Source organism: Rhinopithecus roxellana, chromosome 5, assembly GCF_007565055.1.
Source record: "Rhinopithecus roxellana isolate Shanxi Qingling chromosome 5, ASM756505v1, whole genome shotgun sequence".
NCBI classification, from domain to species: Eukaryota; Metazoa; Chordata; class Mammalia; order Primates; family Cercopithecidae; genus Rhinopithecus; species Rhinopithecus roxellana.
The window spans coordinates 103994272-104012527 of record NC_044553.1 but is presented as its reverse complement, the minus strand read 5'-3'; the positions used below and the strand labels follow the sequence as shown (position 1 = coordinate 104012527).

Sequence of the window (18256 nt, the reverse complement as noted above, 5' to 3'; positions counted from 1 at the left end):
AAGATGATAAATTTGACTTGAGTAAGCCTCCATCTTCCCATTCCAGAGGTCTGGGCCAAGTGTACTCCTTATCAGTAAGGGAAGGTATCACTAAGGAGGACCAGTGATGTCTTGTGTGGGATAGGGCAAGCAGGGGATGGGGGCGGGGCAGAGTGATACCTTATTTTAGGTTAAGCTTGAGGTATTGGTTACTCAGGAGGTATTAGTTCTGGGATCAGTTTGGAATGTTAGATATGCTCTAGAGTGAATCGTGTATTGTTTATTTTGTTCTGCTATGTGGTCCAGACTCCAGAATTTATCCTTCCACTTTTATCACACAGTTATGATTACCATAGCTGAATAAGAAGGACTAAAAATGAGGTAAACTGATTTTTCTACTTCATTCTTTCTTTTCAAAATTGTTTGAGCTATTCTACTTCCTTTGTCTTTACTAGCTAATAGCCTTCCAATTCATGAACCTGGACGGTGGTGTTGAGTTCTTCTATATGCTTGCTGATTTTCTGTCTAGTTGTTCTCTCAATTGTTGAGAGAGGAGTGTTGAGGTCTCCAACTGTAGTTGTAGATTTGGCTATTTCTCCTTTTGTTTCTGTCAGCTTTTGCTTTCACATATTTTGCAGCTCTGTTGTTTGGTACACACATTTAAGATTGCTATGTTTTCTTAGATTGACACTCTTATCATTGTATAACATCTTTTGCGTCTCTGGTAATTTTTTCTGCGCTGAAGTATATTTTATTTAATATTAATGTAGCCACTCCAGCTTTCCTTTCATTGTTTGCATGCTATATAACTTTTTCCATCCTTCTACTTTCCACCAGTCTATATGTTTATATTTGAGGTTTTTTCAAGATAGCATATAGTTGGGTCATGTTTTTTAATCCACTCTGCCAGCCTCTATCTTTTAATTGGTATATGTAGACTTTTTATAGCTCATACTGTTATTGATATGTTAGGGCTTATACTTGCCATTTATTTTTGTTTTCTGTGTTTTGTCTCTGTTTTACTTTTCCTCCCTTCCTATGGACTACTGAACTTTTTTAGAATTCCATTTTTATTTCTCTATAATGACTTTTAAAAATCTACAGTGTTTTTTTCTGGGTGCTATAATTCTAGCACTTTGGGAGGCTGAGGCAGGTGAATCATTTGAGGTCAGGAGTTCAGAACCAGCCTGGCCAACATGGTGAAAATCGGTCTTTACTAAAAATACAAAAAAAAAATTAGCCAGGCATGCTGCCATGCTCCTGTAATCCCAGCTACTCGGGAGGTTGAGGCAGGAAAATTGCTTGAACCCGGGAGGCGGAAGTTGCGGTGAGCTGAGATCATACTACTGCACTGCAGCCTGGGGTACAGTGAGATTCTGTCTCAAAAAATAAATAAAATAAAATAAAATCTGTAGTGTTTTTGAGTGTATCTTTTTGTATAGCATTTTTAGTGGTCACTGTAGGTGTTTGGGGGGTTTTTCATTTTTTCTGTGTGTGTTTTTTTTTTTATTTTGGTGGGGGTTTTTTCAGATAGGGTCTCACTCTGTTGCACAGGCTGGAGTGCAGTGGCGCTCTCATAGCTCATTGCAGCATTGATCTGTTGGGCCCAAAGGATCCTCTCACTTCAGCCTCCAGAGTAGCTGGGACCACAGGCACATACCACCATGCCCAACTAATTTTTTTCATTTTTGGTAGAGAAAAAATCTTGCTTTGTTTCCCAGGCTGGTCTCAAACTCCTGAACTCAAGCTGAGGCAGAAATTAAAGAAAGAAAGAAAAAATAAAATTTAAAAAAAGAGAAATAAGGTTTTGTATATTAGGCTGACTTGTCCCAGAGGCAGCAACAGGCACAGTCCAGACCCAAGAAAAGTCTTGATAATACTATCTAATGTGTCCTGAAGACTCTCCCAGTACTCCCTCAACGTAAGGAAGAGAAAAACGAATTTTTCTTTATCTTATAGAGTGAGTTTATAGATTCCTATTCTCTGTAACTAGTATTCTGCTTTACCTTCAAGTATTCTGCTTTACCTAAACAGTACAGTGAAAGTACAGTACAGTGAAAGTCATGAGCCATCTGAGCAGGCCTAAGCTACAGCCACCTCGGTGCCATAGTGAATGTCATAGAATAAGCTAGTGGCTTGCCTAGCAAGGCACTAAGGCAAACCTAGATAACAGCCATCTAGGTTACATAGCAACAGTCATGTGTAATCCTGAGTTATACACCTATCACAGTTTGATTAACTGTCTTTGTTCTGCCTCTGTATTCTTGCTTTCACACCACCATAAGTTTGTTTCAGGCTAGCCCACCCCCTTTTTGAAGGGTATGTAAAAGTCAAGTGCTGTCTTTGTTCTCAGCCCAGTTTTTTAGATGTTAAGTCTGCTAGGTCTGAGTGCACTCAATAAAGATCATCCTGCTTTACCCCGAAGTGTCTGTAGTCCTCCTGATTCCTACAACAAAGCAATCCACCCAACTTGGCCTCCCAAAGTGCTGGGATTACAGGTATGAACTACCACACCCAGCCAACTCTACTTGTTTTATACATACACAGACACACACACATACACAGCATCATAGTCTACTGATGTTATTTTTTTTTTTTTACCAAGTTTTCTGAGTAAGACTGCCTCTTTCCTGTCTTTTGGCTAAAGAGAACAAGCCTTTGTTGGGTTTTCTTTGTCTGCACACATTGGCATTTCTAGGTTGACAGCTTCTTCAGCTCCAATTCTGAGATATATGTGGCAAAAAGAAAACCCAGGGAACTCACAACCATGTCAGTCCTTGTGTGCTGAGGTCTCCAGCCAGTTTGCCATTTTTCCCTCTACCTTTCCAAGTCTTCTTATGTTCATTTTATATATAATGTCCAAGGTTTTGAGTTTCACTTAGTGGGAGACATAGGGAGAAGTACATCTACTCACTCCATTTTCCCTCCTGGTTTCACTTTTGATCTAACATAGAATCTTAAGTTGAATTTTTTGTATTTTTTTTAAAAACTATTCCAAGTATACCTATGACACTGACTCAGCCCACTGGATCCAGCCTTGTAATTTACCCCAGAAGAAGTGGGTTCATGGCTGGACTCTCATGGAGTTTCAGGCCGGGGCTTTTATGCTGCACACTCATCTTTTTCCCTGTGTCTTTCATTTATTCTCCTTGTTTTCATTGTTTTCAGAGAGCTGCTTCTAGTAGAGACTTCTCAGCCACAAGATGGTTCCCCAGAGTAGTTCAAGATAGGCTTTTCTGCTCTTCCTTGGCCCATCTTTAATGTACTATTAGTAAACTCAAGACCATTTATCTAAACCAGGATATAGCTATGAAGACACAACAGTATTTATCTTTAAGCCATGTTTTCCCAGTTGCCTGGAAACTTAAGCAATCAGTATCAGAAACAGTTTTTGTTTGAATTTTTTTATAATTGTATTATTATTATTATTATTTAGAGATGGGGTCTTGTTGTGTTGCCCAGGCTGGTCTCGAACTCCTGGCCTCAAGCAGTCCTCCTGCCTCAGCCTCCCAAAGTGCTGGGATTACAGGCCTGAGCCACCAGACCCAGCCTATGTCTTTTGAGCTATTTGAATCCATGAATCAAAGTTTACTAGTATAGATGTTTGCTCTTTTATTACTAACCCAACTTTTAAAATAGCTTATAAGATTATGTTTAAACATACATAGAATAGCTTTCTTTGCCATGTCTACTGAGGAATGAAGACCATTCTCAGCAATCAGACTGTCCACATTCCAGAAAATGGTGACATTACTGTAAAGGGACACACAGTTATTGTGAAAGGCCCCAGAGGAACCCTGCAGAGGGACTTCAATCACATCAGTGTAGATTCAATCTTCTTGGAAAGAAAAAAAAGAGGCTCCAGGTTGACAAATGGTGGGGAAACAGAAAGGAACTGGCTGCCGTTCAGACTATTTGTAGTCATGTACAGAACATGATCAAGGGTGTTAACACTGGGCTTCCATTACAAGATGAGGTCTGTGTATGCTTACTTCCCCATCAATGTCATTATCCAGGAGAATGGATCTCTTGTTGAAATCTGAAATTTCCTGGGTGAAAAATATATCCTCAGGGTTCGGGTGAGACCAGATGTTGCTTGTTCAGTATCTCAAGCCCAGAAAGATGAATTAATCCTTGAAGGTAATGACATTGAGCTTGTTTCCAATTTAGAGGCTTTGATTCAGCAAGCCACAGCAGTTAAAAACAAGGATATCAGGAAATTTTTGGATGGTATCTATGTCTCTGAAAAAGGAACCGTTCAGCCGGCTGATGAATAAGATCTAAGAGTAGTCCAGCTTCTGAAATAAGATGCCGGATGATTCCTGAGACCTATTTGTGATATTTAAATGATGCAAAAGACCTATTGATTTGGAAAGAAAAATAAAATAAAATAAAAGTAAAAACTAAATAGAACAGAAAGAGTGGTAAATAGACATTAACAGTCTTTGGGTAGTGAGCTGTGAGTCATTTGTTCTTTCATTTTTCAAGTTTTCAAATATGAGCTACTTTATGATGGATGAAAATGGATATTGGGCATATTCTTCAGCTAATCAGAAAATAATTATTAATGAAAAAATATATTTATGACCCATCCAATATGTGTAGAGCCAGCATATATGTTTTCTTTGTCTTGATAGTTACATAAGAAAATATTGGAGGCTGGGCACGGTGGCTCACGCCTGTAATCCCAGCACTTTGGTAGGCCGAGGTGGGTGGATCACCTGAGGTCAGGAGTTTGAGACCAGCCTGGCCAACATGGTGAAACTCCATCTCTACTAAAAATACAAAAATTAGCTGGGTATGGTGGTGGGTGCCTGTAATCCAAGGTACTCAGGAGGCTGAGGCAGGAGAATTGCTTGAACCCAGGAGGCGGAGGTTGCAATGAGCTGAGATTGTGCTACTGCACTCCAGCCTGAGTGAGAGAGCAAGACTCTGTCTCAAAATAATAATAATAATATTGGGTACTCCGTTACTAAAGGCAGGGACTATGGCTTAAATTTCCGTAGCTGTGATACCTACCATATGCCTTACACATAGAGAAGTCTAGGAAATAACTGCCTGAACACAGAAACCATTATTCCTAGCTTTGAAGGAAAGAACTATATTTTACTAGTTGTAAATCTCTGGGTTTGGTGTCCTCAAGGTTGAGTGTTTCAAGGTTGAGTGTTTCAAGGTTGAGTGTTTCAAGTGTTTCAAGGTTAAGCTAACACTCAAGCAGGTTTAGCTCAACCTGCAAGTTGAGCTAAACTTGAATCTGAAGTGGGCAAGTTGGGCAAGTTTAGCTCAACTTGCAGGTTGAGCTAAACTTGAATCTGAAGTGGGCAAGTTGTGCCCGTTCTTTTATTTTTAAGAGATGGTGTCTCACTCTGTTGCCCAGGAGTGCAGTGGTACATTTGTAGCTCACTGTAGCCTTGAACTCCTCAAGCAATCCTCCTGCCTCAGCCTCTCATGTAGCCAGTACCACAGGTGCATGCCACCATGCCTGGCTAATTTTTATTTTATTTATTTATTTATTTATTCATTCATTCATTTTTTGAGATGGAGTCTTGCTCTGTCGCCCAGGCTGGAGTGCAGTGGTGCGATCTCAGCTCACGGCAACCTCCACCTCGCGGGTTCAAGCAATTCTCCTGCCTCAGCCTCCGCAGTAGCTGGGATTACAGACGCGCACCACCATACCCAGCTAATTTTTGTATTTTTAGTAGAGATGGAGCCGTGTTGGCCAGGCTGGTCTTAAACTCCTGACCTCAAATGATCCGCCTGCCTCGGCCTCCCAAAATGCTGGGATTACAGGTGAGAGCCACGGTGCCTGGCCTAATTTTTTTTTTTAAATAGAGACGAGGTCTTGCTGTGTTGACTAGGCTGGTTTAAAACTTCTTACCTCAAGCAGTCCCCCAGTCTCATCCTCCCACAGTGCTGAGATTACAGATGTGAGCCACCATACCCAGCCCATTCTATGTCTTAATTATAGAACTAATAATTAGGGATAAAAAAGCCAACTACTCCTTACTGAAATAAGATTAGCAATGGAGTGGACAAAAATTCAGTATCGGTCCAAAGCAATAAACAGTAATATTTTTAAAATTCAGCTGGCCAGGCACAGTGGCTCACGCCTGTAATCTCAACACTTTGGGAGGCCAAGGCAGGTGGATCACGAGGTCAGGAGTTCCAGATCAGCCTGGCCAATATGGTGAAACCCCGTCTCTACTAAAAATACAAAAATTAGCCAGGCATGATGGCGCATGCCTGTAGTCCCAGCTACTCTGGAAGCTGAGGCAGAAGAACCCAGGAGGCGGAGGTTGCAGTGAACTGAGATTGCGCCACTGCACTCCAGCCTGGGCGACAGAGCGAGACTTCGTCTCAAGATTAAAAAATAAAAAAATAAAAAATAAAAAAATTCAGCCCTTGCTAATACATTATTAGATCATCAGAGTCTACATGTATATTGGATATAACAGGTACTAATGTAATATTTGATAGCTGATTAAATAAATGAATTAATTTTATTTATTATAAGACTTTAAATAATGTCCTGAAAATCTACAGAGGAGTAACTTATGAGTAAAGAGAAGCTAGACTAAAATAAATACCTTTTCCAACCAAGACCCAAGAAAATTAAGGATTTCTGTAAGACCTTTCAACTTGTGGTTTTTGTGGGCCCAGCAATTCTTATAAAGATCTTTTATATTTCTGATATATGATTATATAATACAAGTTATAGTTTTTTCAGCTTTTGTTTTACTTAGTAATATCCATTTATAGCTTAGTTTAATAGGTGGTACATACAAGTAATTTATGTACTTTTCCTTATGAAAAATTGAGTATAGGCAAGCTCACCAAAGTACTAGATTTCTAAAAACCCAAGTCTAGACCTTTGAGGAGTTCATGTGCACACGATGAAGTAGAGGCCGATGGGAAGTGGAGAGAATGGGGATAAAGTAACTGACTGGAAAGTAGGCTACAGGGTAGAAATCGACAGATCTTTTGTAGAAAAGGGAATTTCAATGAAAGGAGGCAGTATTAACAATCAAGTCATAACATAGAAAAGTCACTGTCTAGTCTAATCATTTACAAACTTAAAAAGAAGTAGAAGCCTTTATTCAAATCAAAACTTATGCAGAATACCAATGTGATAAATATGTAAAGGTTGAGCTGTTTGGGTTGAAACAAGGTTTGAAATGTATAGGAAACGAAATCCTAGGAAACAAAATCCCATCCCTCTTGAGCCTCTCTATCTCTATCCTAGTGGGCCCTAAAGAGCACAGTTTAAAACAACTGAGGCCTGGCGCGGTGGCTCAAGCCTGTAATCCCAGCACTTTGGGAGGCCGAGACGGGCGGATCACGAGGTCAGGAGATCGAGACCATCCTGGCTAACACAGTGAAACCCCGTCTCTACTAAAAAATACAAAAAAACTAGCCGGGCGTGGTGGCGGGCGCCTGTAGTCCCAGCTACTCGGGAGGCTGAGGCAGGAGAATGGTGTAAACCCGGGAGGCGGAGCTTGCAGTGAGCTGAGATCGAGGCCACTGCACTCCAGCCTGGGCGACAGAGCGAGACTCCGTCTCAAAAAAAAAAAAAAAAAAACCGGAACTAGGCTGGGTGCAGTGGCTCACACCTGTAATCCCAGTGCTTTGGGAGGCCAATGCAAGAGAATTTATTGAGGCCAGAAGTTCAAGGCCAGCCTGGGCAGCATAGTGAGATCCCATCTGTACCAAAAAAAAAAAAAAAATTAGGCTGATCAGGCTGGGCATGGTGGCTCACGCCTGTAATCCCATCTCTTTGGGAGGCTCAGGCAGGTGGGTCACCTGAGGTCAGGAGTTCGAGACCAGCCTCACCAACATGGTGAAACCCCGTCTCTACTAAAAATACAAAATTAGCTGGCCATGGTGATGCATGCCTGTAATCCCAGCTACTTGGGAGGCTGAGGCAGGAAAATCGCTTGAACCCAGGAGGCAGAGGTTGCAGTGAGCTGAGATCATGCCATTGTACTCCAGCCTGGGCAACAAGAGCAAAACTCTGTGTCTCAGAGAAAAAAAAAAAAGCCAGACGTGGTGGCTCACATCTGTGGTCCCAACTACTCAGGAGGCTGAAGTGGGAAGATTGCTTGAGCCCAGGAATTCAAGGCTGCAATGAGCTGTGATTGCACCTGCGCACTTCAGTCTGGACAACAGAGTGAGACCCTGTCACACACACTTACAAAAAAGAAAAACCTCTCTGCAATGTAGCCTGACCAACAGGCAGATGTTAGACATTAATGTGTAATAGGGAAGCATTTTCCTCAGGCTTTCAAAGATGGGAAATTATTATGGATTGTTTTCTTACCCCTTACCAGAAAAGAGTGCTTCACCATTGAGGTGGCCTGCTGGAAAAAATCACTCCACTAATTCGAGAGTCTTCGCTTGACCTTTTGGGGTTCTGGCTTTGTGTTTTTTAGCTCTTGAATGTCTTCTCTCAACTAGCCAAACAGAATCTGCGACTACTGGTCCTAGGCCGGAAGCACATGTTCACCATTGAGGTGGCCTGCTGGAAAGAAATCACTCCACTAATTTGAGAGTCTTCCCTTGACCTTTTGGGGTTCTGGCTTTGTGTTTTTTAGCTCTTGAATGTCATCTCTCAACTAGCCAAACAGAATCTGCGACTGCTGGTCCTAGGCCGGAAGCACATGTTAAAACAGAGTTTCCGGTGGAGAAAGGATGAGATGGCAGAGGTGCAAAAGCAAGCCAGCTGTTTTTTCGCTGATAACATGTAAGTGTTGGAGGTAACAGGTGAATTATACAGTGCTCCAGACATCTGCTTATTAGTTACCTACTTTAAAACCTATTTTTAAAATGCATGTGTATATGTATACTCACCCTCATTAAAAAGAAAAAAAAGATTTGAGACAACTTACAAAACTACTTTCTTCTAAAAAAAAGAAAAACTACAGTTTCTATGGCAGGATAAACTTAAACCGATGAGGAAATCAGGATAAAGGAGAAGTGGGGAGAAGATAAGTCAGGAGTGAGATTAGTACACCGAATACATGCCATAAGATCCTAAGTAGATCATTTAGCAAATACTTGACCAACAGGAACACTTTCTATGTTCTTGGAGAAAGAGCAGTGCCCTCTTAGAATTTACAATAAACAGATAAACAAATAAACAGGTAATGTCATTCCAGGCAGTGATTAGTACTATGGGGACAATAAAGCAAGGTAGATAGAGTTTAGGTAAGGGATAGTTCAGAGGGTTGTGAATGGGGGGTCAAGAACAGCCTTTCTGAGGGGGCAAATTCGATGAGGAGTGAGTTATTTGAGAAAGGGGGAGAGGTGGTGGGAAGAACATCCCAAAAAACATGAAATATTTTAAAAGCCCTGAGGCAGGCCAGGCTCACGCCTGTAATCCCAACACTTTGGGAGGCCAAGGCAGGCGGATCATGAGGTTGGGAGATGGAGATCATCCCGGCTAACACGGCGAAACCCCATCTCTACTAAAAATACAAAACATTAACCGGGCGTGGTGGCGGGTGCCTGTAGTCCCAGATACTGAGGAGGCTGAGACAGGAGAATGGCATAGACCCGGGAGGCGGAGCTTGCAGTGAGCCGAGATCGCGCCACTGCACTCCAGCCTGGGAGACAGTGCGAGACTCCATCTCAAAAAAAAAGAGCCCTGAGGCAGGCATAAGCTTGGCATGTGTTTGAGGAAAGCAAGAAGGCCAGTTGGGCTATAATAGCAAGAGGGAAAGTAGTAAGTTCTGAGATTAGAGAGAAGGCAGAGACCCCAATACAGAGGACCTTACGGATCCTGATAGATAAGCAGGAGGCCTAGATTTTATGCTAAATGTAAGGAGAAAATTGCTATTGAGCTGCAGCTTCCCAGGAAGCCAAAGGAACATGGTAAACATGGTCAGTAACAAAACCTACAGTAAGCCAGCCACGGTGGCTCATGCCTATAATCACAGCACTTTGGGAAGCCAAGGCAGGCAGATCACTCAAGATCAGGAGTTTGAGACCAGCCTGGCCAACATAGCAAACCCCATCTCTACTAAAAATACAATTAGGGCCGGGCGCGGTGGCTCAAGCCTGTAATCCCAGCACTTTGGGAGGCCGAGACGGGCGGATCACGAGGTCAGGAGATCGAGACCATCCTGGCGAACACGGTGAAACCCCGTCTCTACTAAAAAAATACAAAAACTAGCCGGGCGAGGTGGCGGGCGCCTGTAGTCCCAGCTACTGGGGAGGCTGAGGCAGGAGAATGGCATAAACCTGGGAGACGGAGTTTGCAGTGAGCCGAGATCACGCCACTGCACTCCAGCCTGGGCGACAGAGCGAGACTCTGTCTCAAAAAAAAAAAAAAAGAAAAAATACAATTAGCCAGGTGTGGTGGCACACGCATGTAGTTCCAGCCACTCGGGAGGCTGAGACAGTAGAATCACTTGAACCTGGAAAGCAGAGGTTGCAGTGAGCTGAGATCGTACCACTGCACTCCAGCTTGGATTACAGAGTGAGACAGTCACCAAAAAAAAAAAAAAAAAACAACCAACCTACGGTAGCTATAAAGTAAGAAAAAAATAGCTAATTAGGAGGACTACAGATCCGCAACAGCACGTGTGAACTCAGTGCACTCTTGTGCATTGAGGTTTTCATATTGTTTATGCTAACAAAACTTTATTTCCAACTTCACTTAGATAATGAATGTATATGCCTCAGCCCCAAATCTAGATTTCAGAGTCTGAATGTGATGACTTCAAGATTTGTCAGTATTCTCCAAATCATTTATTTTATTTTATTGAGACGGAGTCTCGCTCTGTCACCCAGGCTGGAGTAGTACAGTGGCATAATCTTGACTCACTGCAACCTCCGCCTCCCGGGTTCAAGCAATTCTCCTGCCTCAGCCTCCCAAGTAGCTGGGATTACAGGCACCCGCCACCATGCCCAGCTAATTTTTTTATTTTTAGTAGAGATGGAGTTTCACCATGTTGGCCGGGCTGGTCTCGAACTCCTGACCTCGTGATCCACCTGCCTCAGCCTCCCAAAGTGCTAGGATTACAGGCATGAGCCACCTCGCCTGGCCCCCAAATCATTTATTATTTAAAAAGTGCAATGGTTCTCAATGCATAAAGCAAGGGAGAAGCAAACCTCTCATCCAGTTCCCAAACCACATCCCTTCTTTTTTTAGCTGGAAGATGGTGCTTCCATTTCTCCAAGAGCAGAAGACCTAATGGCAACATGGGGTAGACAGTAAGATTGCAGGCTTGGGAATTAGTTTACCCAGGTTGAGATCATGGCCCTGCCACTCCCTGTTTGGGAAAAGTGTTTCCTTTCTCTCTGTCTTCCTTATCTCCTGTGTAACCTTTATGGGGTTGTTTTAAGGATTAAATAAGATAATACTTGTAAATAACTCATGTAAAACTCTTGGCACAGCACCAAGTACATGGAAAACATTTATGTTAGTTGCTGTCATGATCATTATTGTTTTCCTTATATGGAAGAATTACATAAATTTGAAGCGTTATGACCAAGAAACCTGTTGGAAAGTGGTCTCACTGCTTGGTTTGGGGTCTGTATTTGTTGCACCAGCTGAAGTTCCAAACTCAATTGTAACGATCAATTCACTGACCTTCTGTGGCTTTGGATTTGAATATTTAAATGTTTATCACTAAATCTGTTTTCCACTAATGTACTAAAGAAGCTTTTCAAACATACACTAGAGAGAATAGTATAGTGAATAGCGAGTCCCCATGTAACTGTCACCCAGCTCCAACAATTACCATCATTTTGCTAATTTTGTTCTATAAACCACACACTTTTTTTCTTTTTCTTTTTTTCCTGGAGAGTTATAAGGCACATTTCATCATTTTATCATTTCACTTGAAATACTTCAGGATAAAGAAAACTTTAAATGGTCCTATTTAGGGTCATTTGAATCAAGGCATAGGGCATATCACAAGTTGCAGTCTGAATCTCCTAAAGCAAGGTCGTTACTGCCATTTTTACAGCACATTTATTAAAATGATAAGTGCTAAGGTTGATGGTCTGTTGGAGGCTTTGAGTCACTGGCTCTTACCAAAGAAGATGTTTTGGGGTGCTGATCCAGGTGACTGTCTAGAAGCTGCTCTGAAATACCAGTTCAGCTTCAGGGGCAGCCAGTTATTTGGTGGCTTGCAAGAAAGTCTCATCCTGCCCTAGTAGTATTTTGGGTGTTTCTTGAATTTGGGTGAAGAGAGAGGGAAAAGGTGTGCTCTGTGATAGATAAGGCAAATAGGAAAAATGCCCAAAGAGAAGCAACTTTTAAGTGTGAGGAGAGCACTGTTAGAATTCATTGGTCTAGTGGATGAGTCCAGTAAGCTGTGAGAATCCCAGGCACAGCATTCCATTCCCCTCAGCTTTCCGTCTGTGTTCTAGATGGTATTGCTTACCAGCTAAGGACTTTCAGGTAGTTCTTAAGTATTACTAGGATCATGCTGGTCAAGAATTCAGAGGCACCTCTAAGGAAAGTAAGTAAAAAGTGTAGCGAAAAAACGCTGTCTTCTGCCTCTTCAGCTGTGCTTGATTGTGTTCTTTCTTATGCCTGGTTCAGCTCAAAGGATGATCCATTCCTTCTGTATGCCACACTGCACTCCGGGAATCACTGCAGGTTTATCACAAAAGACCTGATGCGGGACCACAAGGCCTGTCTGCCTGATCCCAAAACCCAACGCTTGTTTTTTAAGTGGCAGCAGGGACATCAGCTGGCAATTATAAATGGGTTTCCAGGATCAAAACTGACCTTTCAGGTAATGGTATCTGTTCTCTATGTAATATTAACAGAGTCAAGTATACAGTAAGAATGTGGCATAGAAAAAGAGTGTCACAACTAACTGAAGGTTCTAAATGCTTTATTTTTCTCAGTTTTAGGTTAGTATTTGTTACTAGCCAGTTCCTAGAAAGAGTTTGCTAAAAGTTTTCATAAGCCAACCTCAAATTAATTAAAACATTTAGGGGCCGGGCACGGTGGCTCACACCTGTAATCCCAGCACTTTGGGAGGCCGAGGTAGGCAAATCACGAGGTCAGGAGATCGAGACCATCCTGGCTAACATGGTGAAACCCCGTCTCTACCAAAAATACAAAAAAAAAAAAAAATTAGCCAGGTGTGTTGGCGTGTGCCTGTAATCCCAGCTACTCAGGAGGCTGAGGCAGGAGAATGGTGTGAACCCTGGAGGCAGAGCTTGCAGTGAGCTGAGATCACGCCACTGCACTCCAGCCTGGGTGACAGAGCAAGACGCCATCTCAAAAACAAAAACCAAAAAACATTTAGGATATCACCAATTTTGACTTCAATTAATTATGTCATAAATTATGACTTTTTTTTTTTTTTTGGAGATGTAGTCTTGCTCTGTCACCCAGGCTGAAGTGCAGTGGCACAATCTCGGCTCACTACAGCCTCTGCCTCCTGGGTTCAAGCGATTCTCCTGCCTCAGCCTCCCGAGTAGCTGGGACTACAGGCACATGCCACCACGCCCAGCTAATTTTCGTATTTTTAGTAGAGACGGGGTTTCACCATGTTGGTCAGGCTGGTCTTGAACTTCTGACCTCATAATCCGCCCACCTTGGCCTCCCAAAGTGCTGGGATTACAGGTGTGAGCCGCCGTACCCTGCCATAAGTTATGACTTCTTATATATGTTTTTATTTTTGTTTATTTGCAATAGCTCAAATTACTTATTTCTTATCGTTTGTTATACTTTTAAGTAATTTGTTTTCCCTGTTTAATTCATTTCTATGACACAGTCTCAATTGAATTCTTTGATTCTAGTTAAGGTATCTATAATATAAGGACACATCTTGTGTGAAAGCAAAGGGAGAGAATCCAAAGTGAGTTATTACAGAAAAGTACACTGGCCCGTGGTACAATAAGGTTCAATGGTCAGAAAATGTTGGCCAGGCGTGATGGCTCACGCAGGTAATCTCAGCACTTTGGGAGGCCAAGGCGGGTGCATCACTTGAGGTCAGGAGTTGAAGACAAGCCTTGCCAACATAGTGAAACCTCATCTCTACTAAAAATACAAAAATTAGCCAGGCGTGGTGGCGTGTGCCTGTAATCCCAGCTACATGGGAGGCTGAGGTACAAGAATTGCTTGAACCCGGGAGGTGAAGGTTTCAGTGAACTGAGATTGTGCCACTGCACTCCAGCCTGGGTGACAGAGCAAGACTCCGTCTCAAAAAAAAAAAAAAAACAGAGTTTAGGGGAGTGGGGAGATGTTGGTCAAAGGAGAAAAAATTTCAGTTAGATAAGAGGAATAAGTTCCATGATGACTGTAGTTAATAATTAATAACAATGTATTGTATCCTTGAAAATTGCTAAGAGTAGATTTTAAGTGTTCTCACCACAAAAATTGTAAATATATAAGGTAATGCTCATGTTAATTAGCTCAATTTAGCTATTCTACAATGTATGCATATTTCAGAAACATGCTGTACATGATAAATATGTATAATTGTTATTCGTCAATTTAAAAATAAGTAAGAATGGGCCGGGCGCGGTGGCTCAAGCCTGTAATCCCAGCACTTTGGGAGGCCGAGACGGGCGGATCACAAGGTCAGGAGATCGAGACCATCCTGGCTAACACGCTGAAACCCCGTCTTTACTAAAAACTACAAAAAACTAGCCGGGCGACGTGGCGGAGCCTGTAGTCCCAGCTACCCGGGAGGCTGAGACAGGAGAATGGCGTGAACCCGGGAGGCGGAGCTTGCAGTGAGCTGAGATCCGGCCACAGCACTCCAGCCTGGGTGACAGAGCGAGACTCCGTCTCAAAAAAAAAAAAAAAAAAAAAAAAAATAAGTAAGAATGGCTGGGTGTAGTGGCTCACTTGTGTAATCCCAGCACTTTGGGAGGCCCGAAGCAGGAGGATTGCCTGAGCCTAGGAGTTTAAGACTAGGCTGGGCAACATGGTAAGACCCTGTCTCTATAAAAGTAAATAAATAAGAATATCCAAACAATAGATTTGTAGTAAATATGGTATCAAATGATACCATAGTGATTCAAGATATAGTTGAAGAACTATTAATTTTTTTTTTGAGACGGAGTCTCGCTCTGTCGCCCAGGCTGGAGTGTAGTGGCCGGATCTTGGCTCACTGCAAGCTCCGCCTCCCGGGTTTATGCCTTTCTCCTGCCTCAGCCTCCCCAGTAGCTGGGACTACAGGCGCACGCCACCTCGCCCGGCTAGTTTTTTTTGTATTTTTTAGTAGAGACGGGGTTTCACCATGTTAGCCAGGATGGTCTCAATCTCCTGACCTCGTGATCCGCCCGTCTCGGCCTCCCAAAGTGCTGGGATTACAGGCTTGAGCCACCGCGCCCGGCCAAGAACTATTAATTCTTAAGTATAATAAAGGTATACAGATATTGATCTTACATTTATAAAATAAAACCTTATTTCTTAGAGATACATACTGAAGTATTACAGAAGAAATTACATATCTGAGGTGGAGGGGGCACCATATGGATGAAATAAGACTAGAGATGAATTGATAATGGCCGAACCTAGGTGATGAGTACATGGGAGTTCATGATACCATTTCTCTACTTTTGTATGCAATTGTTCCTTGGTATCCATGAGGAATTGGTCTCAGGACCTCTCACAGATACTAAAATCCTCAAATGCTCAAGTCCCTTATATAAAATGGCATAGTATTTGCATATAACCTACACACATCCTCCTGTATACTTTGAATCATCTAGATTATTTATAATACCTAATACAATGTAAATGCTATATAAATAGTTTATATAAATGCTATATAATAGTATGCTATATAATAAAATGCTATATAAATAGTTTATATTCTGTATTGTTTAGGGAATAATGCCAAGAAGAAAAAAAGTCTGTACATGTTCAGTTTTTTTTTGTTGTTGTTTTTTGTTTTCAAATAATTTCAGTCCGTGGTGGTTTGCCAGGGATACAAAACCTGCAGTTATGGAAGGCTGACTGTATTTGAAATTTTTCACTCACACACACAAAACTGATGAGCCAACAAAAGAACATCTGTCTTACATAAATGTAATACTTCTATAGAGAGTCTTTAGACTTAAAAATGAGACCTCTCAAAAAAAGAAACTCCTAATGCTAGGGCTCATCTTCACAGAGTTAGCTGCCCTTTGAAAATCCATTATTAAGTGAGATAATCCATTATTAGTATTCTTCTGAAGCAAACTTGAGAAGTGTCAGAAAGAGAAATGGCCAGGTAGCCCTTTAGTGTTGTTCTCAATGTTTTGTTCTCTTTTTAATTCAACAGCATATTCTCAGCTATGACACAGTGGTGCAAACAACTGGAGACTCGTGGCACATACCATATGATGAAGACCTGGTAGAAAGATATTCCTATGAAGTACCAATCAAATGGCTTTGCCTCCACCAAAAGACATAGAGACTCTTACCTCTACGCTAAGTTTGTGTTTGAGTACCCTCTGGGTTGGCATCAGAGGCTCTTGAGTTGGTGTTTGTTGAGAGCATTGCCTCTATCCTGAGGATAAAATGATTCTATTAACAGTGTTGACATTGATTTTTTAATGAAATGAGATAAAATATCTTTTCATAGCCAGCTGCATTTTTTTCCCCTAACATTTGTTTTTGGAGGCTTATCAAGAGTTGGAGAACTCAGTGTAGAGCAAAACCTACATTTCTCCTACTGGGCCAGCTATTCCACTTAGCTTGGGTGACAAGTAGTGCTTTTGTTATCCATTTTTTGCTACTTCTGACCTTGCCTTCCAGGCCTACCAATAGCAGAACCAATCCATCTGTCCCTGAGATACTCATGTTGTTTCAAATCCCTTCTCCCTCTTTGGACATAGTCTCATTCTCTGTATGTTATGCCCTATCCACATGGAATCATTTTATCGTCCTCTGTAATAAACTGGCCAAGATACTAAAAGCTTACTATTAATAGCAATTTTTAATTACTTATCATCCAATTATTTGGATTGGAGAAGAGGGGGCATTCACTCCTCTTTTTCTTATTTTTTTTTGGAAAAAGAGTCTCACCTAACTCTGTCACCAGGGCTGGAGTGCAGTGATGCGATCACAGCTCACTGCAGCCTCAAACTCCCAGGCTCAAGCAATCTTCCTACCTCAGCCCTCCTGAGTAATTGGGACTACAGGCATGTACCACCAGGCTTGGCTAATTTTTACATACTGTATTCAATAGTCAAGAACAGGCAAAAACTACTCTATTATGATAAAAATCAGAATAGTAATTGCCTGAGGAAAGGGATATAAGATAACTTTCTCGGGGTGATGGAAAGTTTCTTATATTGATTTGGGTAATAGTAATATAGCTATATGTATATATTAGTTAAAATTCCTCACAGTAAACATTTTAAATTGATACATTTACATTTATGACAATATACCTCAAAAAAAGTAAGTTGGAGTAAAAAAAGGTAATTATTTACATGAAATAAACAATGACCTCATTTACATCAAACCATATACATTTAGGGTATGTATTATGTACAGAGAAACAATTCAGGAAAATCCAAGGAGGGGACATTTTATCTTCTTACCCATTTACTGAATGCAACATCACTGGACACCAAGACAAAAGAGCTCTCCAGGAAAACATTGGATATATTGAGAGCATTAAAAGATACTGAGAAAGCCCTAATAAATTCAGTCTGTTCATTTTCCAAATTTCATAAACTACATACTTAGAAAACTGTGCTTTCAGCAAGCTAAACTTCTTTTTTAAGGAACTATCATAGTTTTAAGAAAAACATTTTAAGAAGACAAAAAGTATTTATTAAGCCCATCTAAAAGCCTAATGCAAATTCCCAAAAAAGGAGCACATAGAGATAGAGGAGGAGGCCAACATGGTGCCTCACACCTGTTAATTCCAGCACTTTGGGAGGCCAAGACAGGAGGATCACTTTAGGCCCAGAGTTGGAGACCAGTCTGGGCAACATAGCAAGACCCTGTCTCTTTAAACAAAAAAGAAAAAAGATGGAAGAAGCTACAAGAAGAAACCTAGAACTTTAGAGCAGGAGTAAACCTTAGAGCATGTAAAGTCTATTTTGGAGATGAGGAACAGACCCAGAAAGATGACCTGGCTTCCCTGAGTCCCACAGCTAGTTAGTGCAGACATTTCAGCCATAACCCACCTCTTCTAATTCCCAAATACTCTTTCTTCCACTGGCACATAGAGATGGGGGAGGGGTCAGGGCATGGTGGCCCACACCTATAGTTCCAGCACTTTGGGAGGCTAAATGGGAGAATTGCTTGGAGCCAGGAGTTGGAGACCAGCCTAGGCAACATAGGGAGAGCCGTGACAAC

The 18256-nt window shown here is 41.7% G+C and overlaps 1 protein-coding gene and 1 pseudogene across 5 annotated transcripts in view; both read left to right on the top strand.

Annotated features, from left to right (window-relative positions):
- Positions 1-16871, top strand: part of PRORP (protein only RNase P catalytic subunit) — a 148793-nt gene extending 131922 nt beyond the window's left edge. For 4 of the 5 annotated variants that reach the window (XM_010385568.2, XM_030929853.1, XM_010385575.2 and 1 more), the window contains 3 exons: positions 8571-8719; positions 12533-12728; positions 16224-16871. In XM_010385568.2, coding sequence (XP_010383870.1) covers positions 8571-8719; positions 12533-12728; positions 16224-16355 — 477 coding nt within the window. In that variant the 3' untranslated portion in view covers positions 16356-16871. The remainder of the gene's footprint in view (positions 1-8570; positions 8720-12532; positions 12729-16223) is intronic. The other variant, XM_030929851.1, reaches the window with a different exon arrangement.
- LOC104679830 lies at positions 3678-4398 on the top strand (annotated as a pseudogene).
- Positions 16872-18256: the final 1385 nt, after the last annotated feature.